The following is a 22,082-nucleotide window of genomic DNA, read 5'->3' as shown; positions in this document are numbered from 1 at the left end:
GAATTCCCACAGGTTCACACCAATAACAAGGGAAGAAAAAAATCAATCCCTCCTGCTTCCAGTAGGGGGACAAGAAAAGCAGTGAATCTAAATTCCACTCAGATCTCTCTTCTCACAAAGGAGTCCCTGACCTCAGGGGGAACTGCTTTCCCTGTGGCTGATCCAATTGAGTTGCACTGAATCTCACCCATCATGAAGAAGAAAAAAAAAACTACTTTTAGTTCTTTTTAGCTTTCCTGTCTGTCTAAGATGTGAGGAGTATGGATGGAGCTGAGGTGTGACAGGATCAGTCACAGCTCAGGAACATAGGCTCACTAAACGACTGACACATCATTGTCAGACTCCAGTGTGCTTCTTTGCAATTCACACGCCCTCTTCATATTAACAGGACTCCTGTTTAATAGCAGGAGTTTAGGATTAAAAGAACTGCAAACCTTGGACCTTAAGGAGTCTCCAGGAAAACCCCCAACAACATAGAAGACACAAATGGGGGGTGGTGGTAATAATCTCATCACAACAGTCACAGGAAACAGTGAGCTGTGCCTAAGTCCTCCCCCAAATAGGCATTAAAAGCCTCACATTAAAGGTGACCTTGGTTCCTTATGTCCTATACACCATGGCAGTTTTAACACAATATTACAAGGTTGTTTTTTAAAAATGGTCTTAAAAAAACAAGACAGAACCAAGCATAGATATGATACAGAGTTTTTTAAATTATCAGACTTAGAATTTTAAATGGCTATGATTGCGTACTAAAGAAACAAATAAAAACATAGACAGCTAAGCAGAAAAAAGCAACATCTTGGCTAGGGAGAAGACTCAACTGGTAAAATGCTTATGGGTAAGCATGAAGACATGAGTTCAAATTTCCAATATCCACATAAAAGATGGATATAGCAGAATCAATAGCCATTAAGATATCTTAGAATGGTTGAACTAATGAGTCTACAACAGAATTTAGATCACTGATTTTATCCCTTTCTCTAGCAACTGCTTACAAACCAACCCGTAGAAATAGAACAAGGTAAGTTCTATTTTTATATGTTTTTATATGTTCTATTTACATGTTTACACAGCCATTAAAATATTTGTGAGTCAGGTGGCCCATACATATACAGCCACCCAATTAGACAAGATGGATGAAGCAAAGAAGTGCAGACCGACAGGAGCCGGATGTAGATCGCTCCTGAGAGACACAGCCAGAATACAGCAAATACAGAGGCGAATGCCAGCAGCAAACCACTGAACTGAGAATAGGTCCCCCGTTGAAGGAATCAGAGAAAGAACTGGAAGAGCTTGAAGGTGCTCGAGACCCCAAAAGTACAACAATGTCAAGCAACCAGAGCTTCCAGGGACTAAGCCACTACCTAAAGACTATACATGGACTGACCCTGGACTCTGTCCCCATAGGTAGCAATGAATATCCTAGTAAGAGCACCAGTGGAAGGGGAAGCCCTGGGTCCTGCTAAGACTGAACCCCCAGTGAACTAGACTATGCGGGGAGGGTGGCAATGGGGGGAGGTTTGGGAGGGGAACACCCATAAGGAAGGGGAGGGGGGAGGGTGATGTTTGTCCGGAAACCGGGAAAGGGAATAACACTTGAAATGTATATAAGAAATACTCAAGTTAATAAAAAAAATAAAATAAAATAAATATTTGTGAGTATATCTGTGTGCACATGGGTATGTAAGTGCTTTGGTGTGAACCTGTGTGTGAAGGCCAGCAAACAACTTTAGGTTTTGTTCCCCAGACACCATACACTTTCCTCTGTTTTTTTTTTTTTAAGATTTATTTATTTCTATGGGTATTGAAGTACTGCCTGAATGTATGGCTATGCAGCATGTGCATGCAATACCCACAGAAGAGGGTGTCAGACCTCTGGAACTGGAATTACAAACCATATAGTTGCTAGGAGTTGAACCCTGGTCCTCCGGAAGATCAGCAAGTTCTTGTAATTGCTGAACCATCTCCCGAGCCTTTTATTTTATATATATAAAGAATAATAAGGTTCAATTCCAACCTAAGCTGCATAACAAGAAAGATCATATCTCAAAAAATAGTGTCTCTCTCTCTCTCTCTCTCTCTCTCTCTCTCTCTCTCTCTCTCTCTGTCACACACACACACACACACACTCACACAGAGTAATAAAGAAAAAAACAAATTATTATATTGAAAATATTTTGGAAGAACGCTCGCCCCAGCTGTTTATAAAATCCTGTTCACTTGAGTCATTGCACAATTGTGGAGTAAAATACACAAGAAAATCCCATTCCCAAAAGTTATAATTTCAAAGTAAGGAAAAACTTAGAATACACTGAAACTTGGCCTGTCGTGGCAAAATTACTTCAGTAAAACAGCTGCAAATAAATTAAAAAGTAAATAAATTAAATTGAATTAAATTAAACTAAACTTCAAACAACACTGATACTGAGTAGAAATCTTCAAAATTCGCTTAAATGAAACCAACACGCAAATTGTTGTAAATTTTACACATAATTAAGAGAAATAAAATTTTGGTAAACTGACAGAATTGGTTCTTTCTTTAAAATTGGCCACTCCGTGAACTAACATTCACAGAACTGGCTTTCCTTACTTCCCATCCCAGAGGACGGACGGACGTCTCTCTCTTCTCCACTTTTAAGCTCTCCACCTGTGTTCTAGATTCTATTGCCTGCTTTCTCTGGCTTTGGCTCTGTGGGAGAGAACTGGGAGCTTCCTTTCTTTGTCCCTAGAGTCTCTACAGGGAGCTGAATGCCTTCAAAGCCTGGAAAACATTCTTGCTCTTGAAAGACTTCAACTTAAGCAGTGCTGGGTTTGGGCCATTTTCCAATACTGCTCACTTCCTCCAGGCCCAGGTTTCACTGAGACTCTCCGATGACTCGTGACTCCTTCGGAAATGCTCTGAATGGGGACGAAGGCACAAACCAGACAGATTCTAAGCCTGATGCTACCCTAGTGCCCCTTCTCCCTAAGAAATGACAAATGAGTGAAGGAGGCCATGAGAATTGCCTGCAGCGGTGTCACTCTGGATACATGTGCACAAGGCAGGTCTTCCGGTCACCCTTCCTCTCCCCTTTGGTTCTCTTCACTGATTCTCCGTCTCCCTCAAATGCTTCCCCGACAGTTGGCCCTTCCCACCATGGACTCACCCTACAACACTGCCTGTTCTGAAACCTCCATTTGACGGCCACAAAGTCTTCCCAGTCTATTTTTGTAGCCCCACCACCAACTTCTCCCCATAGCCTCCCCCTCCCACAGCCTTCACTTCATGGTAAAAGGACCGATTTTGTTCAAGTACACCATTTTTCCACCTTCCTCCACACCTCTTAGAATAAGAAGGAAAGATCTATCCTTCTCCAAGCCCAAGTAAAGGCAACTATTTCTCCATCCTCATCCCTCAACCTTTGTAAGTATGACATCTTATTACACATGCTCTCCTGTTCCCGGTGAGGTCATAAAATAGCCCTCCATCCTCCTCATCAGAGACTTCAGATGAGTGAACATGTAAACTTTCTTCTCTTGCCAGCATCAACTCCCTAGTCCTTTAGCTCTGTAAGGCCACTAGTCAACCCTCTTTAAAATAAAATAAAATAAAATAAATAATAATGTCTTGGGACTGGAGAGATGGCTTAACTGTTGAGAGCATTATTGTTTCTCTAAAGGACCAGGGTTCAATTCCCAGCACCCACATGGAAACTCACTGTCTGGAACTCCAGCTCCAGGGGATCCAACACCCTTACACAGACATACACACAGGAAAAACACTGATGTACATAAGATAAAAATTTTAAAAATCATTTTAAAAATTAAAATGTCTTGTTCCTTCAAAACTTCTCTTGAAATTTAGAACACATTGTCTCCCTCATTCCACATTTCCCACAAAATCCAAACTCCTCCCAGTGAGGATGACATATTAAATCCGATGGTCTCAAAGTCTTGTCCCATCTGCTGCTCCATCACCGCCTCATGCCTCGCGCCTTCATTTGAGTACACATCTGCACCATCCCCCATTGTCTCTTTTGGCTTTAAAGTCAAGAACATTTCTCTTCTACAAAAATTGAGCCTTCCCAAAGTTTAGAAGAAAGGAACACCCATTCAGAGCCTGCCCCACATGTGGCCCATACATATACAGCCACCCAGTTAGACAAGATGGATGAAGCAAAGAAGTGCAGGCCGACAGGAACCGGATGTAGATCTCTCCTGAGAGACACAGCCAGAATACAGCAAATACAGAGGCGAATGCCAGCAGCAAACCACTGAACTGAGAACAGGACCCCCGTTGAAGAAATCAGAGAAAGAACTGGAAGAGCTTAAAGGGGCTCGAGACCCCATATGAACAACAATGCCAAGCAACCAGAGCTTCCAGGGACTAAGCCACTACCCAAAGACTATACATGGACTGACCCTGGACTCTGACCTCATAGGTAGCAATGAATATCCTAGTAAGAGCACCAGTGGAAGGGGAAACCCTTGGTCCTGCTAAGACTGAACCCCCAGTGAACGTGATTGTTGGGGGGAGGGTAGTAGTGGGGGGAGGATGGGGAGGGGAAGTCTATATAGAAGGGGAGGGGAAAGGGTTAGGGGGATGTTGGCCTGGAAACTGGGAAAGGGAATAACAATTGAAATGTAAATAAGAAACACTCAAGTTAATAAAGATAAAAAAATAATTGAGCCTTCCTTGTTATCATGTGTGACTCTCTGACTAGTTCCGAAGTCACTCTTCTTCCCTCAAATATGGCAGCTACTACTTTATCCCAGGGACCCAGTGATCAGTAGGGACACTCTGTTGCTATCACATACCCCCTGGTAGGATGCAGTAAGATGGGACCTTCATCTCTGTGGTATTCACTCCCCATAGTCTAATCCTAAGAAAAACCTTTAAGTCGAGGGAAATTCTACAAAAATATCAGAGCAGTGCTCTTTGGAACTGTCAAGGGCATTCATAAGAGAGAGATGGAGAAACTGTCATAGACCAGAGGAAGCTGAACAAGATGACTATATGCAATGTGGTATTCTAGATGGAATCCTGGGATAGAAAAAAGTCATTAGTGGAAAAACTGGCGAAATCAGAACAAAGTCTGGCGTTCAGTTAATGATGATGTACCAATGTTAGCCAATGTTAATTAGAGGAAGCTGGGTGAAGAGTATACAGAAACTCCCAGGACTATGTTTGCAAGCTTTCTGTAAGTCTAAAATTACTCCAGAACAAAAAGGTTGTATAAAGGAAAAAAAAAAAACGAGGAGAGGAAAAATGAAGCCAGCAAGTAAATGCAATGCCGGGTAAAGCATGAACTAGACACAGAGTCTCAGTAGCATTTGGTGTTTGGGCTCTGGAAATAAGCTTTGGTTACCTTATTTCCCAAGTCCTTGTAAATTATGTTTCTTGAACATGCAATTAGGTATTTGCAAGAGAGAACGGGTACAGGGAGGAGATCATTGAAGATCAAATACAAAGACTTAGACATACAAATCAAGCACGGGACCACTAGCTACATGCTGCATCACAAACCCTTAGCTATTTTAGACAGATCCTCCTCGGGTAGGCTGACATCAAACAACCGACCCTTCTGCCTCAGTCTCCTTCCTGAGTTCTCGGATTAGAAGCTTAGGCACCCCATACCCAAGTAACTCTACACTGTCACACAGTCACTCCTGCTTTACCTCCGTCCCATCCTTACATCACAGCGTCTTGTCACCTTCACATCCTCTCCTTTAGTCACATAGGTCATCAGCTATCTTGTGCTCCTCTACAGGAGAGCTGGCCAACGCATCTTACTGTGGCATTTTTATTCTGTTGACAATGCTCATTCTAGTAGATGCTTCTTTCCTCTGCTTCTAGGAAATTACGCTGGACAGTGCTCTCTTAATGAGGTCCACTCTGTAGCTCTTCTCAGTCTCCTCCACGGCTCTTCTTTGGTTAAGGCGTCCTTTAAAGGTGGCTGGATACGCTAACCACTGCTCACTCTCTCTAAGTGAGCAGTTTAGTTTTCATTGCTCCACTTTCCACCTACGTCGCAGTGGCTTTACATTATGTGCCCTCAACTCGGCTCCTTACTGGAATATAGAGTTTATACACAAACATCTTTTAGGCATCTTCCACTAAATACTTAATGGTTCTTAAACTCGCCATATCTAAAACACAATATATCATGTTATCTCTTTTTACAAACCTGCTTCTGTGTGTGTGTGTGTGTGTGTGTGTGTGTAGGATCCACCAAGTATATGCAGATGCTAGTAGAGGCCAGGAGAGGGTATCAGATCACTGAAGCTGTAGCTATAGGCTCCTGTGAGGCACGCAGTGTGGGTGCCGGGAACTGAAGGTTGGTCCTCTTAACCACTAAGCCAGACCCTCTTCACAGTCTTTAAATGTTACAGATGCTTGGGATCTATCTGTTCAAGGAAGAGCCTTTCCCACTTCTAATATACATACTCCCCTTGAGCTATTTTGCTATGTCCCTTGGCTTCTCTCACTTTCTGCCACATTTACCATATTAGGAAACCCAAGCCAAAGATTATCCCACATTTTCTTATGCAAAAGTTTTGGCCAAAATGAAAATTCCTTCCCTCCTTATCTTCTTTCCTTCCTCTTCCCCCCACCTCCTCCCTATCCTCCTCTTCCTCTTCCTTTTTGTTCACTCCTCCTCCTTCTTTTTCTCCACCTTTCTTTTTTGTAATAAGGTTTCACTCTGTAGACCAGGCTTGCCTTAAAGTAATAGCAATCTTCCTGCCCACCATCCCAGTGCTGGGATAATTGATGTGTGCCTTCACAAACAAAAGCAAAGGAGTAAATTTGAGAAACTAACCTTACTCCCTAAAATTCCTGTCACCCACCTCCCCTGCCCTATAGGTCTCTCTTCTTCCCTGTAGCCAAGCCCCTCCCCCCCAAAAACAGTTCTAGAGACTGGCGAGCTGGCTTAGAAGTTAAGAACACATATTGTTCTTGCCGAGGTCCATTCCCAGCACCCAATTCAAGTGGCTCACAGCCACTTAACTCCAGTTCCATGGACGTGCGGTGCCTCTGACCTTCTCAGGCACCTGCACTCATGCCCAAGTACTCAATTTAAATTTAATGTAATTTAAAATAATAAAAGTAAAAAATCTAGTAAGAGAACAAACTTAATTCCTGTAAAGATGAAGATGAAGAAAAATTCTACACCTATTAATGTAACAGACTTAAATATATACATCTAAATTCATAATCAAATAAGATAACATCGATTTGTAAGTGCAGGTTTTGTCCACACTCTTAAGGTATTGACTTTAATCCACTTAACATATTCCTCAAAAGCAATGACTTCTTCGTCATTGGGGTCACTTTTTTTTTAGTTGTCTTACACATTTCCCTGGAATAGAAGACCTTCTCTTCAATCTAAGTGGAGGGTTTGGAGAAGAGCACAGAACAGTTTGAATCCACAGATGATGTGGTCACTGGAAACTTTATCCAAGTCACAAGTCCCATTTGCATCACACTTAGGCAGTTGGTTTTTGGCACGAATCCTACAAGAGTAGATTCATAGAACCACTTGACGTACCACATCTTGAAATCATGCTTTAAGTTGTTAACTTTTTATTAAAGTATAACATTTATGCAGAAAGGGCAAAATTCATGTGTTAAGCTCAGTGCGTTGTCATAAAGTGAGACGTTCATGGAACATCACTTGGGCCAAGAAACAGAACATTTTGAGCATCCCCGATGCCACTCCCAAGTACGACATTATGGCTTTTTAAAGCAATCATTAAAAAGTATATTTAGAGTCATCCAACACATGCAGTTGTGAGGTCATATCACCAGGAATAGTTATCATACTGTATTAAATTTCTTTAGCAAGGGATTCTGTGACAAATGACCTCTACAGGGATCCAAAATAGGATTGTTGGGGACATTTCAGGTTAATAGGGCTCATCCTGATAGAAAGGGTACTTAGCACTTACCAGGCACTTTCTAAGTACCAGGTACATAGCCCTTTGACTTATAGCAAATAGTTTAGTCCTTACACCCAGTTCATAGATGAGAAAACTGAGGCAAAAGCAGGTTAACCGAGTCTCCCAAAGGCACACAGCTTCCAAACGGCAGAGTCTGGACCCCGAGCCAGGCAGTCTGGCTCCAGAGTCCACAAGCTTAGTCACCATACCATACTGCCCTATCCAGTGGTTTGTTGTTCAAAATAAAGTAAACGAGAGCAAACCCTGTAATATGAGAGAGACGTTGTAAGGACTCAAATATAAGGTTACTCCCTCTTTCCTGAGAGATGACTTTGGAAAAACAAAAAAGCAAAAACCTCACCCTATATTCAAACTTATACGGTATTTGCAGATGACTCCCAAATATTTATGCCCAGCCCAGACCGCACCTTCAAATGCAGACCTACCTACCCAACATGCACTTCAAAGGCAGAAGCCCCAAATCCCAAGTCATCATCTTTCCAGCCCCAACCCTTCCCCACCCCTGCTCACCACCACCCACCGGGCAGCCCAAGATGCCACGGAGGATCTCTGCCTCTCCTCCCTCTCTTCCAAGCTCACACTCCCTCCTTTTCCCTAGGAGGTCCTTTGTCCTCTCTTCCTAGAAGTTCCCGGTTTCTCTGTGCCACTTGTACCTGCCAGAAAGCCTTTCTTCCTTCATATCGCCCACAGTTCTAAGGACAAGGCAAAAAAGCTTTCCAGGTTGCTTACTGTCAACCACTTGACTGACTTTACACATACACATACCTTTCCTCCCAAATTGGTCCCTCAAGACCTTTGTCATCCTCCTACCCAGTTTTCCTTTTACTTTTCTGGGAAATATACTCTCAGACTATCACTAGCCTAAACCCTAAAGTCTATGGTCTAATTCCTCTGAACCTCTAAATTCAAATTTGAGATGGACGAGGAAATAAGACAATAAGAAGCCAGGGTTGACAGGGGGAAAAGGATAAAGATCATAGGGTAGTGAGTACCAGAAAAAAAAAATGGGACGCTAAGATGGACGGAAGGAAAGAGGAAAGGACCGGGTGAAGAAGGAAAGGGAAAGAAAGGTGTGAGGTAAGAGCGGTTATGGACAAAAGAAAGAACCAGGAAAATGGGTGGGAAGAAAAGGTGCAGAGAAGACTGACAGAGCGAGATAGGGGAGATTTGATGGAGGGAGGCTGGGGATAGAAAGAGCAAGGAGAAGAGAGACCGGGAGAAGTGGGCAAAGAAGAGGTGTGAAGGGGCGAGACAGAACAGGGCAGTGGGGCAGAAGAGGACCATGGCGGAGTAGGAATGGAAGACGCAAAGACCAGTACAGAATGTCGAAAGAAAAACGAGGAGGATGAAGGGGATCGGACGGGGCGAAAGGATCTAGGGTGTTAGCGTGGAGAAGGGACGGCGCGGCGCTGGGGCGGGATCCGGCGCCCGGGCCTGGGGCCGGGAAGTGGAGGGGTGGAGGGCGGGCGGGAGGCGCGGGGACCGCGGCAGCGCGGGTGGGGGCGGGGGCGGGGGCTCGGCAGAGGGCGGGGGCTCGGGTTACGGCGCGGAGGGAGGGAGGGGAGGGGGCTCGGGCCGCGGCGGCGCATCTTGCATCCTCCGCGGGGTGGCTGTGCAGGAGGCGGCGCCCCTGCGGCGGTAGCGGACAGACGGACGGACCGACCGACGGCTGAGCGAGGGCAGACAGACGGCGGCCCGCGCCGAGGGCACTGTGAGCCCGAGCCAACCAGGGCGGACGATGCGCGGCCCCAGGCCCCGCGCTGGCGGGCGCTGCCCCGGGGGCTGACCGCGGCCGGACGGCGCCCCAGCACCGGGCGAGGGAGCCCGCACCGCACTGAGGTCAGTGACCGGTCCGGCCGGCCGCACCCGCGGGGTCAGTCGGCCTCCCCGACTGCGGCGTCGGTGGCGGCGGAGCCGGGGGCTTTGTTCTGAGCCGAGACAATGGGGGAGGGGGGGCCGGGGCCTGCGGGAGAGGGCGAGCGTGAACGTGAGCATGGGGGCAGGGCCGGGGGTCTTTGTGTGCGGGTGTCATCGAATGGGATTGTGTGGCGGTGCTTGAGTGTTCTGGGGGGGGCGGGGGGTTGGAGGGTGAGGGCAGGACAGTGTGTGTGCAGCGAGTGTGAGTCAGTGAGTGTCCCCGCGTGGTTGTGTGTGCATGTGCGTGTCACTTGGAGGGGGTGTGGGTCAGAATGAGCCTGTGTCAGGACTAGCGGTCCTTGTGAGGGTGTGTGTCTGGGTGCCTTTTACCTGGCTCTGTTGGAGCCATGTGTCAGAACGTAGGGTTGGGTGTGTGACAGAGACACAGAGACACAGACAAAGAAACGGAGGAAGCAGAAGTAAAGAGTAGTAGAGGAGAGAGGAGGAAACCTGAGGTGGCAGTGTGTCACCCAAACTGGTATTCTAAGTGCATCCTGGTGCCAGAGCCTGCAAGTTTCTGTCCAGGATGCTTAGATCAGAGTCCTGGTCAGGGGACAGAGAGAGGTCACTGTAAGCCTAGGTTCCACGTGGAGGGGGTGGGGAGAGAGAACTCAAGGCACAATGAACTCAGTGTGCATGGGCTGGGCCCACAGCCATAGGTCATAGGCCAGAAAAATATTGTCACTTATGTCAACTCTTCAAATACCCATAGAGGACATAGTCATAACCTTCCTCAACCCACAAGGACCGAGTCCCAGGCAACATAGATTCTCAAGAGATATACTCACAGCCACCGGACACCCCTAAGATACACCGTCAGAACCAACTTACACCCATTATAGATGCCTGTCAAGCTAGCACATACCTGTGGAAGAAGCTCTTGGTACAGTGTATATTAACATACAACAGAAATGTTAACAGCCATGATGCATGAACAGTCATTGTCACAGCAAACTCATACCACAGGAGACAATAGTATTGCCAACACCTCTCAGATCAACACGTGTCCATTGGAAATACCATTGGCCAGCACATCACAGGGGTTTTTAGTATTTCCTCAGCCTGTCGATAAGTCACAGGTGACTCAGAGACCTAGAATGGATAGAAGACTGTGTTGTAACCGTCCTTACCTCGGAGTCTCTTATACAACATCTTCTAAGAGACAGTCAAGGACCACACATCCATACTACAAGAAAAGCTATGGAGTTGCTACAGCTTCTCAAGAAGCTCCTAAGGCTCACACCGTTACTCTTCATCCCACGACCTCCAGAACTTCTGTTCCCTGGACACAGAGCTGGATGGTTTTTTCCTGACCCTACCATGGCTCTAGGTGTCTCCCCAAACACCAGCTGCACAGTTTCTGCACCTCTTTAGCTTCCGGTGCTCTTTTTTCCCATGACCACTCTATTTGAACACTTATCCCAACCTGCATTCCACTCTGAGCATAGCTTCCATCTCTATAGCTTTCAGATGCCTTTTCTCCTGTTTTACTCTTTAACCCAGTGGTTCTCAACCTTCCTAATGCTGTGATTGTTTAATATCGTTCTTCATGTTGTGGTAACCACCAACCATAAAATTATTTTCACTGCTACTTTATAACGATGGGTTGTCTTTGTTGGTTTGTTTCTTTGTTTGTTTTTGTTTTTTGCTACTGTTATGAATCCTAACACAAACACCATGTCTTTCAATGGTCTTCCTTCACAGGGGTCATGACCCACAGGTTGAGGCCCACTGCTTTAACCTGATAATGACCTTTCCCCCTTGACCTCTTGCCCCAGATTTCCTAATTTGCTCCTACTTGACCCTCCCACCCTCCAGCTCATTTGTGAAGAACCATCCCTTCAAACACTCCTTGACTCCATTGCCTTTGAGCTAAGTGGCACATTTATAAATTCTGTCTTCTGTAAATCCCCACACAGAACCTTCGATGAAGAAATATTTTTTTCACACACCCAAATCACTCAACCCATTGCTTTCAATAGACAAATTAACCCTCTGGTTCATTCAGCAAGCAGAGTGGGCTTTTTAAAGAGTAAACAAAATGGGCATGTTTTTTACTATTGGGAGCTTACATGTGTGTGTGTGTGTGTGTGTGTGTGAGAGAGAGAGAGAGAGAGAGAGAGAGAGAGAGAGAGAGAGAGAGAGAGAGAGAGAGAGAAATAACATAGCAAGTCCCATCAAGATATTGTAAGCCAGGGTAGAAAGTCCAGAAGAGGCTTTCTGGAAGAAGTGGCATTTAAATGTAAAATTGGTGAATTAGTAGGGAGTCAGCCAAGGAAAGGAGCCCTGGAAATGAGGCAGAATGGGTGGAGAATATTCCAAGCCAAGAAAATGGCATTTAAAAGTTCATGTATCTTGTGTCTGAGGGATAGAGCAAGCCAGTGAATGTGACACTTGGAGCAAAAAGTGGAGAGAGATGGGAGTGTCAGGAAGAAGCTGAGATCATTCAGGGTCTCCACGGCCACAGGAAGCTCATTTGACCCCAGGATAATGGAGAGCCATCAAATCATTTGAAACTGTGGAGTGATATAGCCAGCTTTGTTTTAGAAACGGCACTGCAGCAGGTCTGTGGTGACGGGGGAGGCGCCTGAGGAGAATAGCAGCGGGTATTGTAGAAACCCAGGAAGGGGGTCCTGCTGGCCTGCACTGGAGGAGTGGCAGGACACAGGAGTTGCTCTTTAAACAGTGAGGTCAGCAAGCTGACAAAATGGATGTGGGTGTTGGAATGGAGGGAGGACAGAGAATAGAAATCCTGGTTTGCTCACTCACTGGAAAAGCCAAAGGCATCCACTTGAACCCCCTCAACTGCCTACCTCCTCTCATCTCACTTGCATCCTCTTGAATCTTTTATCCTTCCTCCCATAGTAACAAGTAGGCATCTCTTCTCCATAAGACCAACCTCACCTGCATTTAGGATACCATCCCTCACTCCTCCATAGGGACTAAACGTGACTGATGACCTCTTGTCTTTCTCATGTCCCTAATTTCATCCTTGCTCTACTGGGGACAGAATTCTTTTCTCTTCATCCTTCTTTAACCCTGTAACGCCTCTTGTAGCTAAGAGGCTTCCTCCTTTGACTTCACAACTCATAATCTGTGAGAGACTCTTCTGCGTCTAAGCTGGGCTCACTTGCTCCCACTCCCACTAAGAGTCTCTCTGTTCTCACTAAGAGAAAGTGACCTCTTGCTTGCCGAAGCAAGGGGATTTTTTCAAAAGTCTTCAGCTGTTTGACCTCTTGGCAGGACCTGACATAGTTGAGCTTTCTTTCCTCTCTGGGCTGTTTTTGATTTTGGCTTGTGAGTCACTGCTTTATTCTCTTAGCTGACATGCTAGCCAGGCTGCTAGGTAGTGAGAACATGGTAAAAATCGCCACTTTCTACCCTCAGTGAGGTGACCCCTAGTGCAATGAGACAGGCAGAAAGCCAGCAATGGCGGTGCTGTGGTGGGATCTGTGCATGTCTCACAGAGCTCCTCTCTGGACTGTCCTGGGTCACCTTTGAGGTCCTTTACATGGCCCCTAGATATTGCTGTTCTGGCTTGGATTTGATTATCTCAGAGCTGTGAGTCTCCAATGACCCATCTCATTCATTTTCATGGTTTTAGTTGTTATATATAGAGGTCCCAAATACCACTCTCCTGAGCCATCTCCTTTATGTACCTGAGACATAGTTGCTCTTAATGTATAGCTCACATACCCCTTACCATATACAAACCTGAACTTGTCTTTCTTTCCCCCAAAACACTCTTTCCTTTGTTCAGACTAGACATCCAGTCATTAGTTGTAAGCAGCCTTCTCTATGGAACCTCTTGATTCTGCCTTTCCTCAGCAGTGTCTGGCGTCTCATACACACCATTTCCTCCACCGCCTCTGAGCTTGCTCTTACCTCAGAGCCTTTCATCTGGACTTTGTAGGCACCTCCTCATGGGTCCATAGTTCCCTTTTCTCTTCCAATCTGTGCCTCTCATTGCAGCACGGAAGACTTGAATAAAAATGCAAATCTAGCCATTTTGCTGTGCTTTGGTGATTCTGTTTCCTTTGCAGGAAATCCCAACTTTTAAATAAGGTTTATGAATCATAATCTGCTCTCCCCGCAGCCTAGCTCATTGCCTGTCCCATTTCTGTAGCTCCCTCACATTATGAACTTAAGCTATGCTGAGTTCCTCATAGTTCCTGACTGACGACTGACTGACCGACAATGTGTCTTTCTGTGCCCTTGGACCTTTGCACACCCTGCTCTGCCACCCCAAAGGCCTTCCATTTCCTCCCCCTGTTTAATCCTTCTCACTCTCAAATGTGGCCCCCATGCAACTGCCTCTCACAAGCCGGGGGCTCCTCATTCTGTTTCTCCAACAGAGCTAGGACTCCTTGTTGTCAAGGTTGCACATTAAACATCTTTGTGACCCATGGTTCCCTACACAGGCTTGACAGTAAACAAACATGAGCACATGACACATCCCTCCCTCTCTGGACATCTCTACTCAGCTGCCCACAGGGATGGAGGCATTTCCCACTATAACCAGTCTTTTCTCTATGCAAGTGAAACCGGGAACCTATTGATTCTGCCTCCTCTCAGTGCTCCTTTTACTTTGCTAGCCACACTTCCTACCTCCTAACAGCTATCCTTTCTTATCCCAGTCTCTCTCCTGCCCGACCCTACACACCTTCCCCTGGATTCCTCTTTCTCTACTTTATTTCTTCATTTACACAGCAGATATTTAAGAAGCATTAGGAGTTAGCAGACCTGTGTTCATGGAGACCCTTGTCTGTAAGCTATGACCTACTGTTCAATTTTCTCATTACTGGGACAGAATAACATGACAAAAAGCAACTTGTGCAAATGAACAGTTTATTTTGGCTTATGGCTTAAGGCATGGGTCATCATGGTGTAGGAGACACGACAGCAGGAAGGTGAGGTGGCTGGTCACATTGCACCCACAATTAGGAAGGAGAGGAGGAGGAGAAGGAGACAGAGAGGGAGACTGAGGGAAGGAGGGAGGGAGAGAGGGAGAAGGGAAAGAAAGGAGAGAGGGAGGGAGGAAGAAGGGGGAGGGAGGAGGCAGGGGAGGGAGGGAAGGAGAGAGGGAAGGAGAAACAGAGTGGGGAATGCTGGTGCTTCTCTCATTTTCTTCTTTTTATTCAGTCTGGTACCCAAACCTACGAATGATGGCACCACCTCAGTTACACCTCTTTGAAAACACCTTTGAAGACAGACCCAGAGGTTTGCTTCCTAAGTGATTTCAAATCCAGTCAAGTTGGCAATGAAGATTAGCCATCACACCAATCCTCAGACCAGAGGGCACTACAGGCCTCCATCATCTCCTCTACTCTGCCAGACCCCTGCCCTAGGTGCCTTAGGCTGTCCCATCCTCCAGTGCCCACCCACCCTGAGCTCAGCCCCTGGCATTTCAGTCTCTGCTCCTTCCTATCCTAGACTCCCTGATTCCTTTGCTCTCCTCCTTGACCAGTTCTTGCCTGTCCCTGGCAAGCGAAGGCAGCCTGGATTCTCTTCTCTCTGATGCTGCTGCTTACTAGCAAAAGCCTCTCCCAGAAGTTCTGGGTGCTAGATGGTTCTCTGAGACCAGAATATTCTCAACCTCTGCCATTTGGGAGGGGCTTAAAGTTCCATGTGTCCCTTAGAGAGAGACCTTTCTCAAGGTTTTGGGATAATCCCTCCAGCCCCCCCCCCCCAGGCCTGAGTGAGGATGCCCCTGCCTGCTCACTTAGCACACTGAACACACTTGTTTATGTTTCTCTTCCCCCAATCTCAGCCCCATCCGTGTGTGTGTGTTCGTGTGTGAGAGAGAGAGCTTCAGTAGAAGCTTATTATCTATCTGAAGCTCGAACCTGGTTTCCATGTGACTGGTCAGGAAGGAAGAAGAGAAGGAACAAGGAAGGGGAAGAGAGAGGGAGGCATGGCTGTACCTAGGTCCTTCTAACGGGTGACTAAGCTTTTCGGAGCTTCATTTCTTCAGGTGAAAAGAAGAGTATCGGCATCCACTTCAAAAAGTTATTTGGAAGATTCAGAAAGAAAATTGATAAGACTTCAACTGCTAACTTAGCTAACTGTATTTCACTTGTTCCATCGAACATCTGAGTTCTCGTGCTGAGCTTCCCTGCCTTAAACTACCTTCCAAATTTCTGTCTCCACTTTTTTTTTGCCATCTCCAACATTATTATAGTCTCCTCTACAAGCTGGGCAGTGATCACTGGGGTCCAGCTTTGAGGGTCAGTTCACAGGTCTCCCCACCTGTGAACTGCACAGACACAGAGACTCGGTCTGTCTGAGCCACTGCTCTGTCTCTGGTGAGTTTGGCACATGGTAGGTCTTGAATATTTGCTGACTGCATCTATTCTCGAATCGCATCACACACATGCCCTGTAACCTCTCCTTCCTTCCTCATTTTTTTCATTCCTACAAGCCTTCAGGCTGCCAGGTTTCTTCAACCCTCATACCCTGGGGGCCCACGTGCCTCTAACCCAGAGTGTCAGTCAACTTAGTACTGAGAGTTCTTCCTCCGTTAGCCCACCCTGAGCACAGTGCCAGATGTATTCTCCTAAACTTTGGCTGTTCTTCCTGTGGGCCTGAACGGCTACACAAGCCATTATCTTGGCTTTCCAAGCCCTCCACCAGAGAGGCAATTGAGTTAGCAAAAGAACTTTGCTGCCCATCAAAACTGATTTCTCTACGTCTTAGTGATCCTGTCTCCCAGCCTCAGCTTCCTTGTCTGAGGAATAACACTTATCCCAGAGTTTAATATGTGCATCACATAGCAGTTCCAGAGAGCAGTAGCCAAGCCTTCATTCATGTTAAGGGGTCTGTGCTATTTCATTTAACTCTCATGTCAGCCAAGTAGGCACTTTGATTCACATGTTACAGATGAGGAAATGAAGGCTTACAGAGGTTAGTCAGGCAAGGTGACTCAAGTTTATCATTTTGGCACTCAGGAGACTGAGATAGGATGATCAGGAATTCAGGGCCATCCTGCACTATGTAGTGAGTTCAAGGTCAGCCTGGGCCACAGAAGACCCTGTCTGGAAAAAAAAAAAAAAGATTGTGTTGCTGGAGTCTATGCCACTCTCCTGACCTGCTGCCTGGGACATGGTCTCCCTGTTGTAGAAATGCAGTAAACACACATTAATATCTATGCTGAGTCTAATCTGGCTTGATGCTAGTCAATCCAGTCTCTCTGGTTTCCCACTGCAGGAGCCTTGCCCCTTATCGCTTTCCTGATGCGGCTCTTTGCAACACCTTGATGGCTACACCCAACAACTACTTCACACACCATCTTGCCTCTCCTGACAGCGTTGGCATGGTTTTTCCTTTCCCTCCTTTTGAGGGTTCCTCCTTCACTTCTGAGACGATGCCTCCAGGAAGAGGAAATGTCTCAGCTTCCCTTTCCTTGTAACTGTTTGCAGAGCTTGGGCCTGGATTCTTCTCACTAACTACACCCTATCAGATTGGCATCTCCACACCCACAGTTTCCGGTCACTCCACAGTTTGTCCACATCTCTCCTGAAGCCCGGCCTCTAGATCCAATTTTGCATGGGGCGTCTCCATGGGGGGATCTCAACAAGTACTTCCCAAGTGGCCTCTCTTCTTCATTCAGAACCCTAGGAGAGTAGGCGAGTGCTGAGCTTCTCCATTCCTTCGCCCGCCCTGCAGAGCCCTCAGCCAGGTCCTGTCCACTTCATCCTCTGCATCTCTGTCCTTTCAGCGTCTCCCTGAACTAACCTGCCTTACTGCCGACTCCTCATACCTGGTCTCCCTCCTTCTCCAGGTTCGCTGCCTCGTCAGCCTGCCAGGGCACTCCACTCTGCTTCCCTGGCATTTCTTCCCCTGTTTTGCAGGCCTCATGGAGTATGCATAGTCCTGAGATCAGATTAGGGGGACATTAACTCAGGAAGATTGTTTTGCTCTGAGCCTCCATTTCCTCACTGGAAACTGGAAGCCGGGATTCCTTCCTCGCAGGGTTGTTATGATGATTAAATGAGATACTGTCTGTGAACTGCCTGGCACAGGGCCCAGTGCACAGTGAAAGCTCAGAAACAGACCCTCTTCTGCTTTTCTCTCCTTTCCTCAGCCTCTCCCCGGAGTGCCTCTTGGAAACACATCCTTGGTAGGACAGAGCCAGGCCTGGGCAGTGCCCTGGCCATTGCCTGGGGTCGGGAGAGTTGTCTTGTGGATGTCCAGAAAGTTTCTCTAACAGCCTTCTTCTGCCACCACCTCTCTCCCCGTCCTCTTCTCCAGTTGTGGGTTCTGCTTTCTCCCCTCCCCAGCAACCCCTGGTCTAAGTGTTCCTGCTTCCACTCACTCCTTCCTCTGCTGTAGTGCTTGCTCTCTGGTGGGCTTGCTTCCTCCATCCTCCCACCACAACTCTCACCTCTCCTCCTCCTTTCTTTAAGCCTAGCCTGGATCCACATCTCCCTCTGCTCCCTGAGGCTGTTCTCTTATTCTTCCACTTCTAGCTCAGCTGCCGTTTAGAGCCCCCCTCCTCACCACTGTTGTCTTTCTGGTCCTGCCCATCGCTGGCCCTGGGACAGGAAGTTGAGGGAGGAGGCCCAGGCAGTGCCAGCTCCCCTAGCATGCTTCCCCTTCTGTACCTCTGGGCCACTCCTATACTTCCTCCTGGAGAGATTCTTCCTTCCCTCGTGGTCCCTCTGGTCCTCCCCACAGCCCACCTTTCTTTCCTCTCCCATGTTTCTGGTTGCTCCCAGACCTTGTAGACACACAAGCTGGGGACAGAAGGGGGGCTGTGTTAGCGAGGGGGGAATTGACATCACGTTTCAGGCCCCAATGAACAGTCTTGCCCCTCCCCCTCCTAATGAGAACCAGCTGTGGTTCCAGAGGCCCAGATGTGGGGATAGAGGGGGAGAGCGGGATGGAGTCAGGACCAAGAAACAGGACTGAGGACAAAGTGAGGGCATGTGGTGAGGCAGCCCTGGGTGGAAGAAGAGATGTGACAGAGTCTGACAAGAGGCAGGACAGGCCGGTGACAGAGTCGAAATGGATAGGACAGACCTGGAGAGGAAAGAAAGGACAGTCGGGAGGAGGAGCATGTGTTAGGGGAGAGAGGCAGTGAGAAACACTGGACAGATGGGAGGCATGGTGCTCCAGAAGGGGCTGGAGAGAGGATGAGACAGTCTCCGGAGAGAGTCTGGAGTTCGAGTTTGGAACTGGAAGCTGTGGAGCAGGAAGTGATGAGGCATAGTCCAGACAGAGGCCCTAGGGACCTGGAGGTCACAGCTGCAGCCGCAGAGTTGACCACGAGTGCCCCGGCAGCATGTGTGAGAGCATGCCTGCGTGTGGGTGGGTCTACAAGTGTGTGTGCGCGTGCCTGCTGTGTCAGTCCGCATGTAGTAGACAGTGGGTTTGCCTGGGCAGGGAAGGATGTATGTGTGAGTGAGTGTGCTTGTGTGTTTATTGAGGATGTGTCTTTGTGTCTGAGATTCATAGAACAGTGGCTTTCTCTATGCATGTGAGTTATATGTCTGAATTAATATACCAATTCGTATGAAAAATGGATTTCTGAATGCATGTGATGAAGGGTGCCTATATGTAAACTGGTCATGTGATAAAGTAAATCTTTGTGTAAAAGTGCATGTTTAATGTGTCTCTTACATGTGAGCAACCTGGCTGTGAAAAGCTCTGTGTGAGCCTGTCTATCAGTGTTCCAAGTGTGCTAGGGTGTATGGAGTCCTGTGCTCTGTGTGAGCCTTTGTGCATTGAGAGTTGAGAGTGCCCTGGGGGAGTCTGCAGTGGCTAGAGTTCTATGTTAGGTAAGAAGAAGTTATATAAGTCTGTAATTTGGAAGAAGGGGTTATTTTTACACAGGGGATGCACCTGGGCCTGGATCCTTCTCTGTAAAGTCTACTTCATGCGAACTCTTATCTGCTACTATTGACTCATCCTACCAGTCAGAAAATTTGTGATCATGAATTATGGCCATATTGCCTGTAAGTGTAAGACAATGTTTAGTCTCCTGTACAAATTGAATGGAAAGGCAAATCATTGCAATGAAAAGTGTGATGGGAACATGGAACTCTCTGTGCGTGATCCTTTCTCACCAAGATCTACTCACTGCTTTCTGTCCAGTGACTGATGAAATGAAGAAAGCCAGCCCTTAACCCTTTACTGGTCTCTGCGCTTAGATCCAACCATTCTGCATAATAGGCAAATTAACAATGAGACTGAATTCGAGGTCTTGCTCTTTAAAAATAATGTGTGTAAGAATGTGTGGTATATGCACACATGCATGTGCAGGCACATGTATTTGTATGTTTGTACGCCTTGTCACTCTTCTTGTCCTTTTGAGGCAGGGTCTCTCATTGGACCTGGACCTAGGTTGGTGACCAGAAGCCCTACTGCTCCTCTTGTCTCTGTTCCCTACATGTGTAGATTCTCAAGGTTTGGTATGTGGGTTCTGAAATCTGAACTGAGTTTCTCATGCTTGTGCAATGCTTGTCCTGCAAGCACCTTTACACATTGACCTCTCTCTCCAGGCTCCTTATTCAATACCTGCTTTTTATTGCCTTACGAAGATGGGAGAGATGGGACTTGCGAGTGTAAGTTAAGATCACAAACACACCTATCTTAAGAGACTCGGAAGTCCAAGAGAAAAGCAAAATCCATAGAGACTAGAGGACACACTTCCTTAGCCATAGGACAGATAGAAACCTAGTGTTGTGGGTTCACATGTTCACGTATGTCATCTGAGGTCACACACCTACAGGCATTTCTCTGAGTGTGTGTGTTGGGGGAGGGGATGATGTGGAGAGTGAGATCTTGACCACCCCTTCAGCACCAATTGCTTGCTCATGATATGCCTCTACTAAATCCTGAAAAACCAGAGACAAGACCTGTCCAGCCTTCAGGAGCCTCCAGTCCAGTGCAGGAGTAGACACATGAGCACATCAGGACTGCTGAGCAACTTGTTGGCTGTAATAGAAGCCCCACAGAGTACACCATTGCATGGGTGTAGAGGTGGGCTGTGCCATAGAAAAATCTGCACAAAGTTGAAACTGGACCTTAGACTTTTAATAACAGACTGGACTAGTTTTTCGGAGATATCTTAGGCTAAGAGAATACCACTTAGAAAGCAAGAAAGAATCAAGAAGCACATTAACATAAAGTTTGGGAATACAAAATGTGGTGGGAGAAACTACAAGCAGGAAACAGAGAGACTGGCAGAACTCAAGATGCAAAGACACTAATGAAAAATGGACTTTATGATGTGGCTCAGAGATGCCATGCCTAGAGCAAGACACCTCTGACAAGCCACAAGCCTGTGCGTATGTGTGCCTGTACATATGTGTGCCTGTGCATATACGTGCCTGTGTATATGTGTGCCTGTGCATGTGTGTGCCTGTGCATGTGTGTGCATCTGTGCTTATATGTGTGCCTGTGCATATGTGTGCCTGTGCATGTGTGCCTGTATATATGTGTGCCTGTGTATATGTATGTGCCTGTGCATATGTGTGCCTGTGTACATACGTGTCCGTGCATATGTGTGTCTGTGCTTATATCTGTGTCTGTGCTTATATGTGTGCCTGTGCATATGTATATGCCCATGCATATGTGTGTCTATCCATATGTATGTTTGTGCATGTGTGCCTGTACATATGTGTGTCTGTGCATATGTGTGTGTCTGTGCTTATGTGTGTGTCTGTGCTTATATGTGTGCCTATGCATATGTGTGTCTGTGCATGTGTGCCTGTACATTCATGTGTATGGAGCATATGTGTGTGTTTGTGCATATGTGTGCCTATGCATATGTGTGTGTGTGCGCACGTATATGTGTCTATGCATATGTGTGCCTGTGCACATGTGCGTCTGCACGTCTTTGAGGTAGAGGGGCAGCAGTTTCCTGCTGTCAGGAATCAGGAATCAGTGAGAACCCTCTACAGACTGGTTAGGTAAGGGTATGGATCTCTCTAGCAAGGTGAGAATGGATCAAAAAGGGTCCAGGTCAGAAGCAGGGAGATCAGAAAGGAGCTGTTGCAGAAATAGAGAGGTGAGCTGGCAGTGCTTCAGCTTAAAATGGCAACCATGTAAAAAGTCTAGAACTGAGGCGAGCCTGGGAGGAGTGGCTAGGCTTTAATAACACAGTAGCAATTAAGATTGAAGAAAAGCAAAAGCAAAGAAACAAACAAACAAACCCAAAGAGAGCTTCTAGATTTCTGGCTTCCAGGCATGGATGAATAGATAGCGGTGCTTTTCAT

At 46.8% G+C, this 22,082-nt stretch overlaps 1 protein-coding gene across 1 annotated transcript in view; it reads left to right on the top strand.

Annotated features, from left to right (window-relative positions):
* The window catches only part of LOC148007780 (uncharacterized), a 31,661-nt gene that overhangs the window by 7,783 nt on the left and 1,796 nt on the right, over window positions 1-22,082 (top strand). Inside the window, exon 2 of the mRNA XM_087603840.1 lies at window positions 9,331-9,783. Within this exon, the coding sequence (XP_087459966.1) occupies window positions 9,331-9,783 (453 nt within the window). The remainder of the gene's footprint in view (window positions 1-9,330; window positions 9,784-22,082) is intronic.

The sequence above is a fragment of the Rattus norvegicus genome, chromosome 1 (assembly GCF_021556685.1).
Source record: "Rattus norvegicus strain SHRSP/BbbUtx chromosome 1, alternate assembly SHRSP_T2T, whole genome shotgun sequence".
In the NCBI taxonomy this organism is placed as follows: Eukaryota; Metazoa; Chordata; class Mammalia; order Rodentia; family Muridae; genus Rattus; species Rattus norvegicus.
This window is presented reverse-complemented; position numbering and strand designations above follow the sequence as displayed.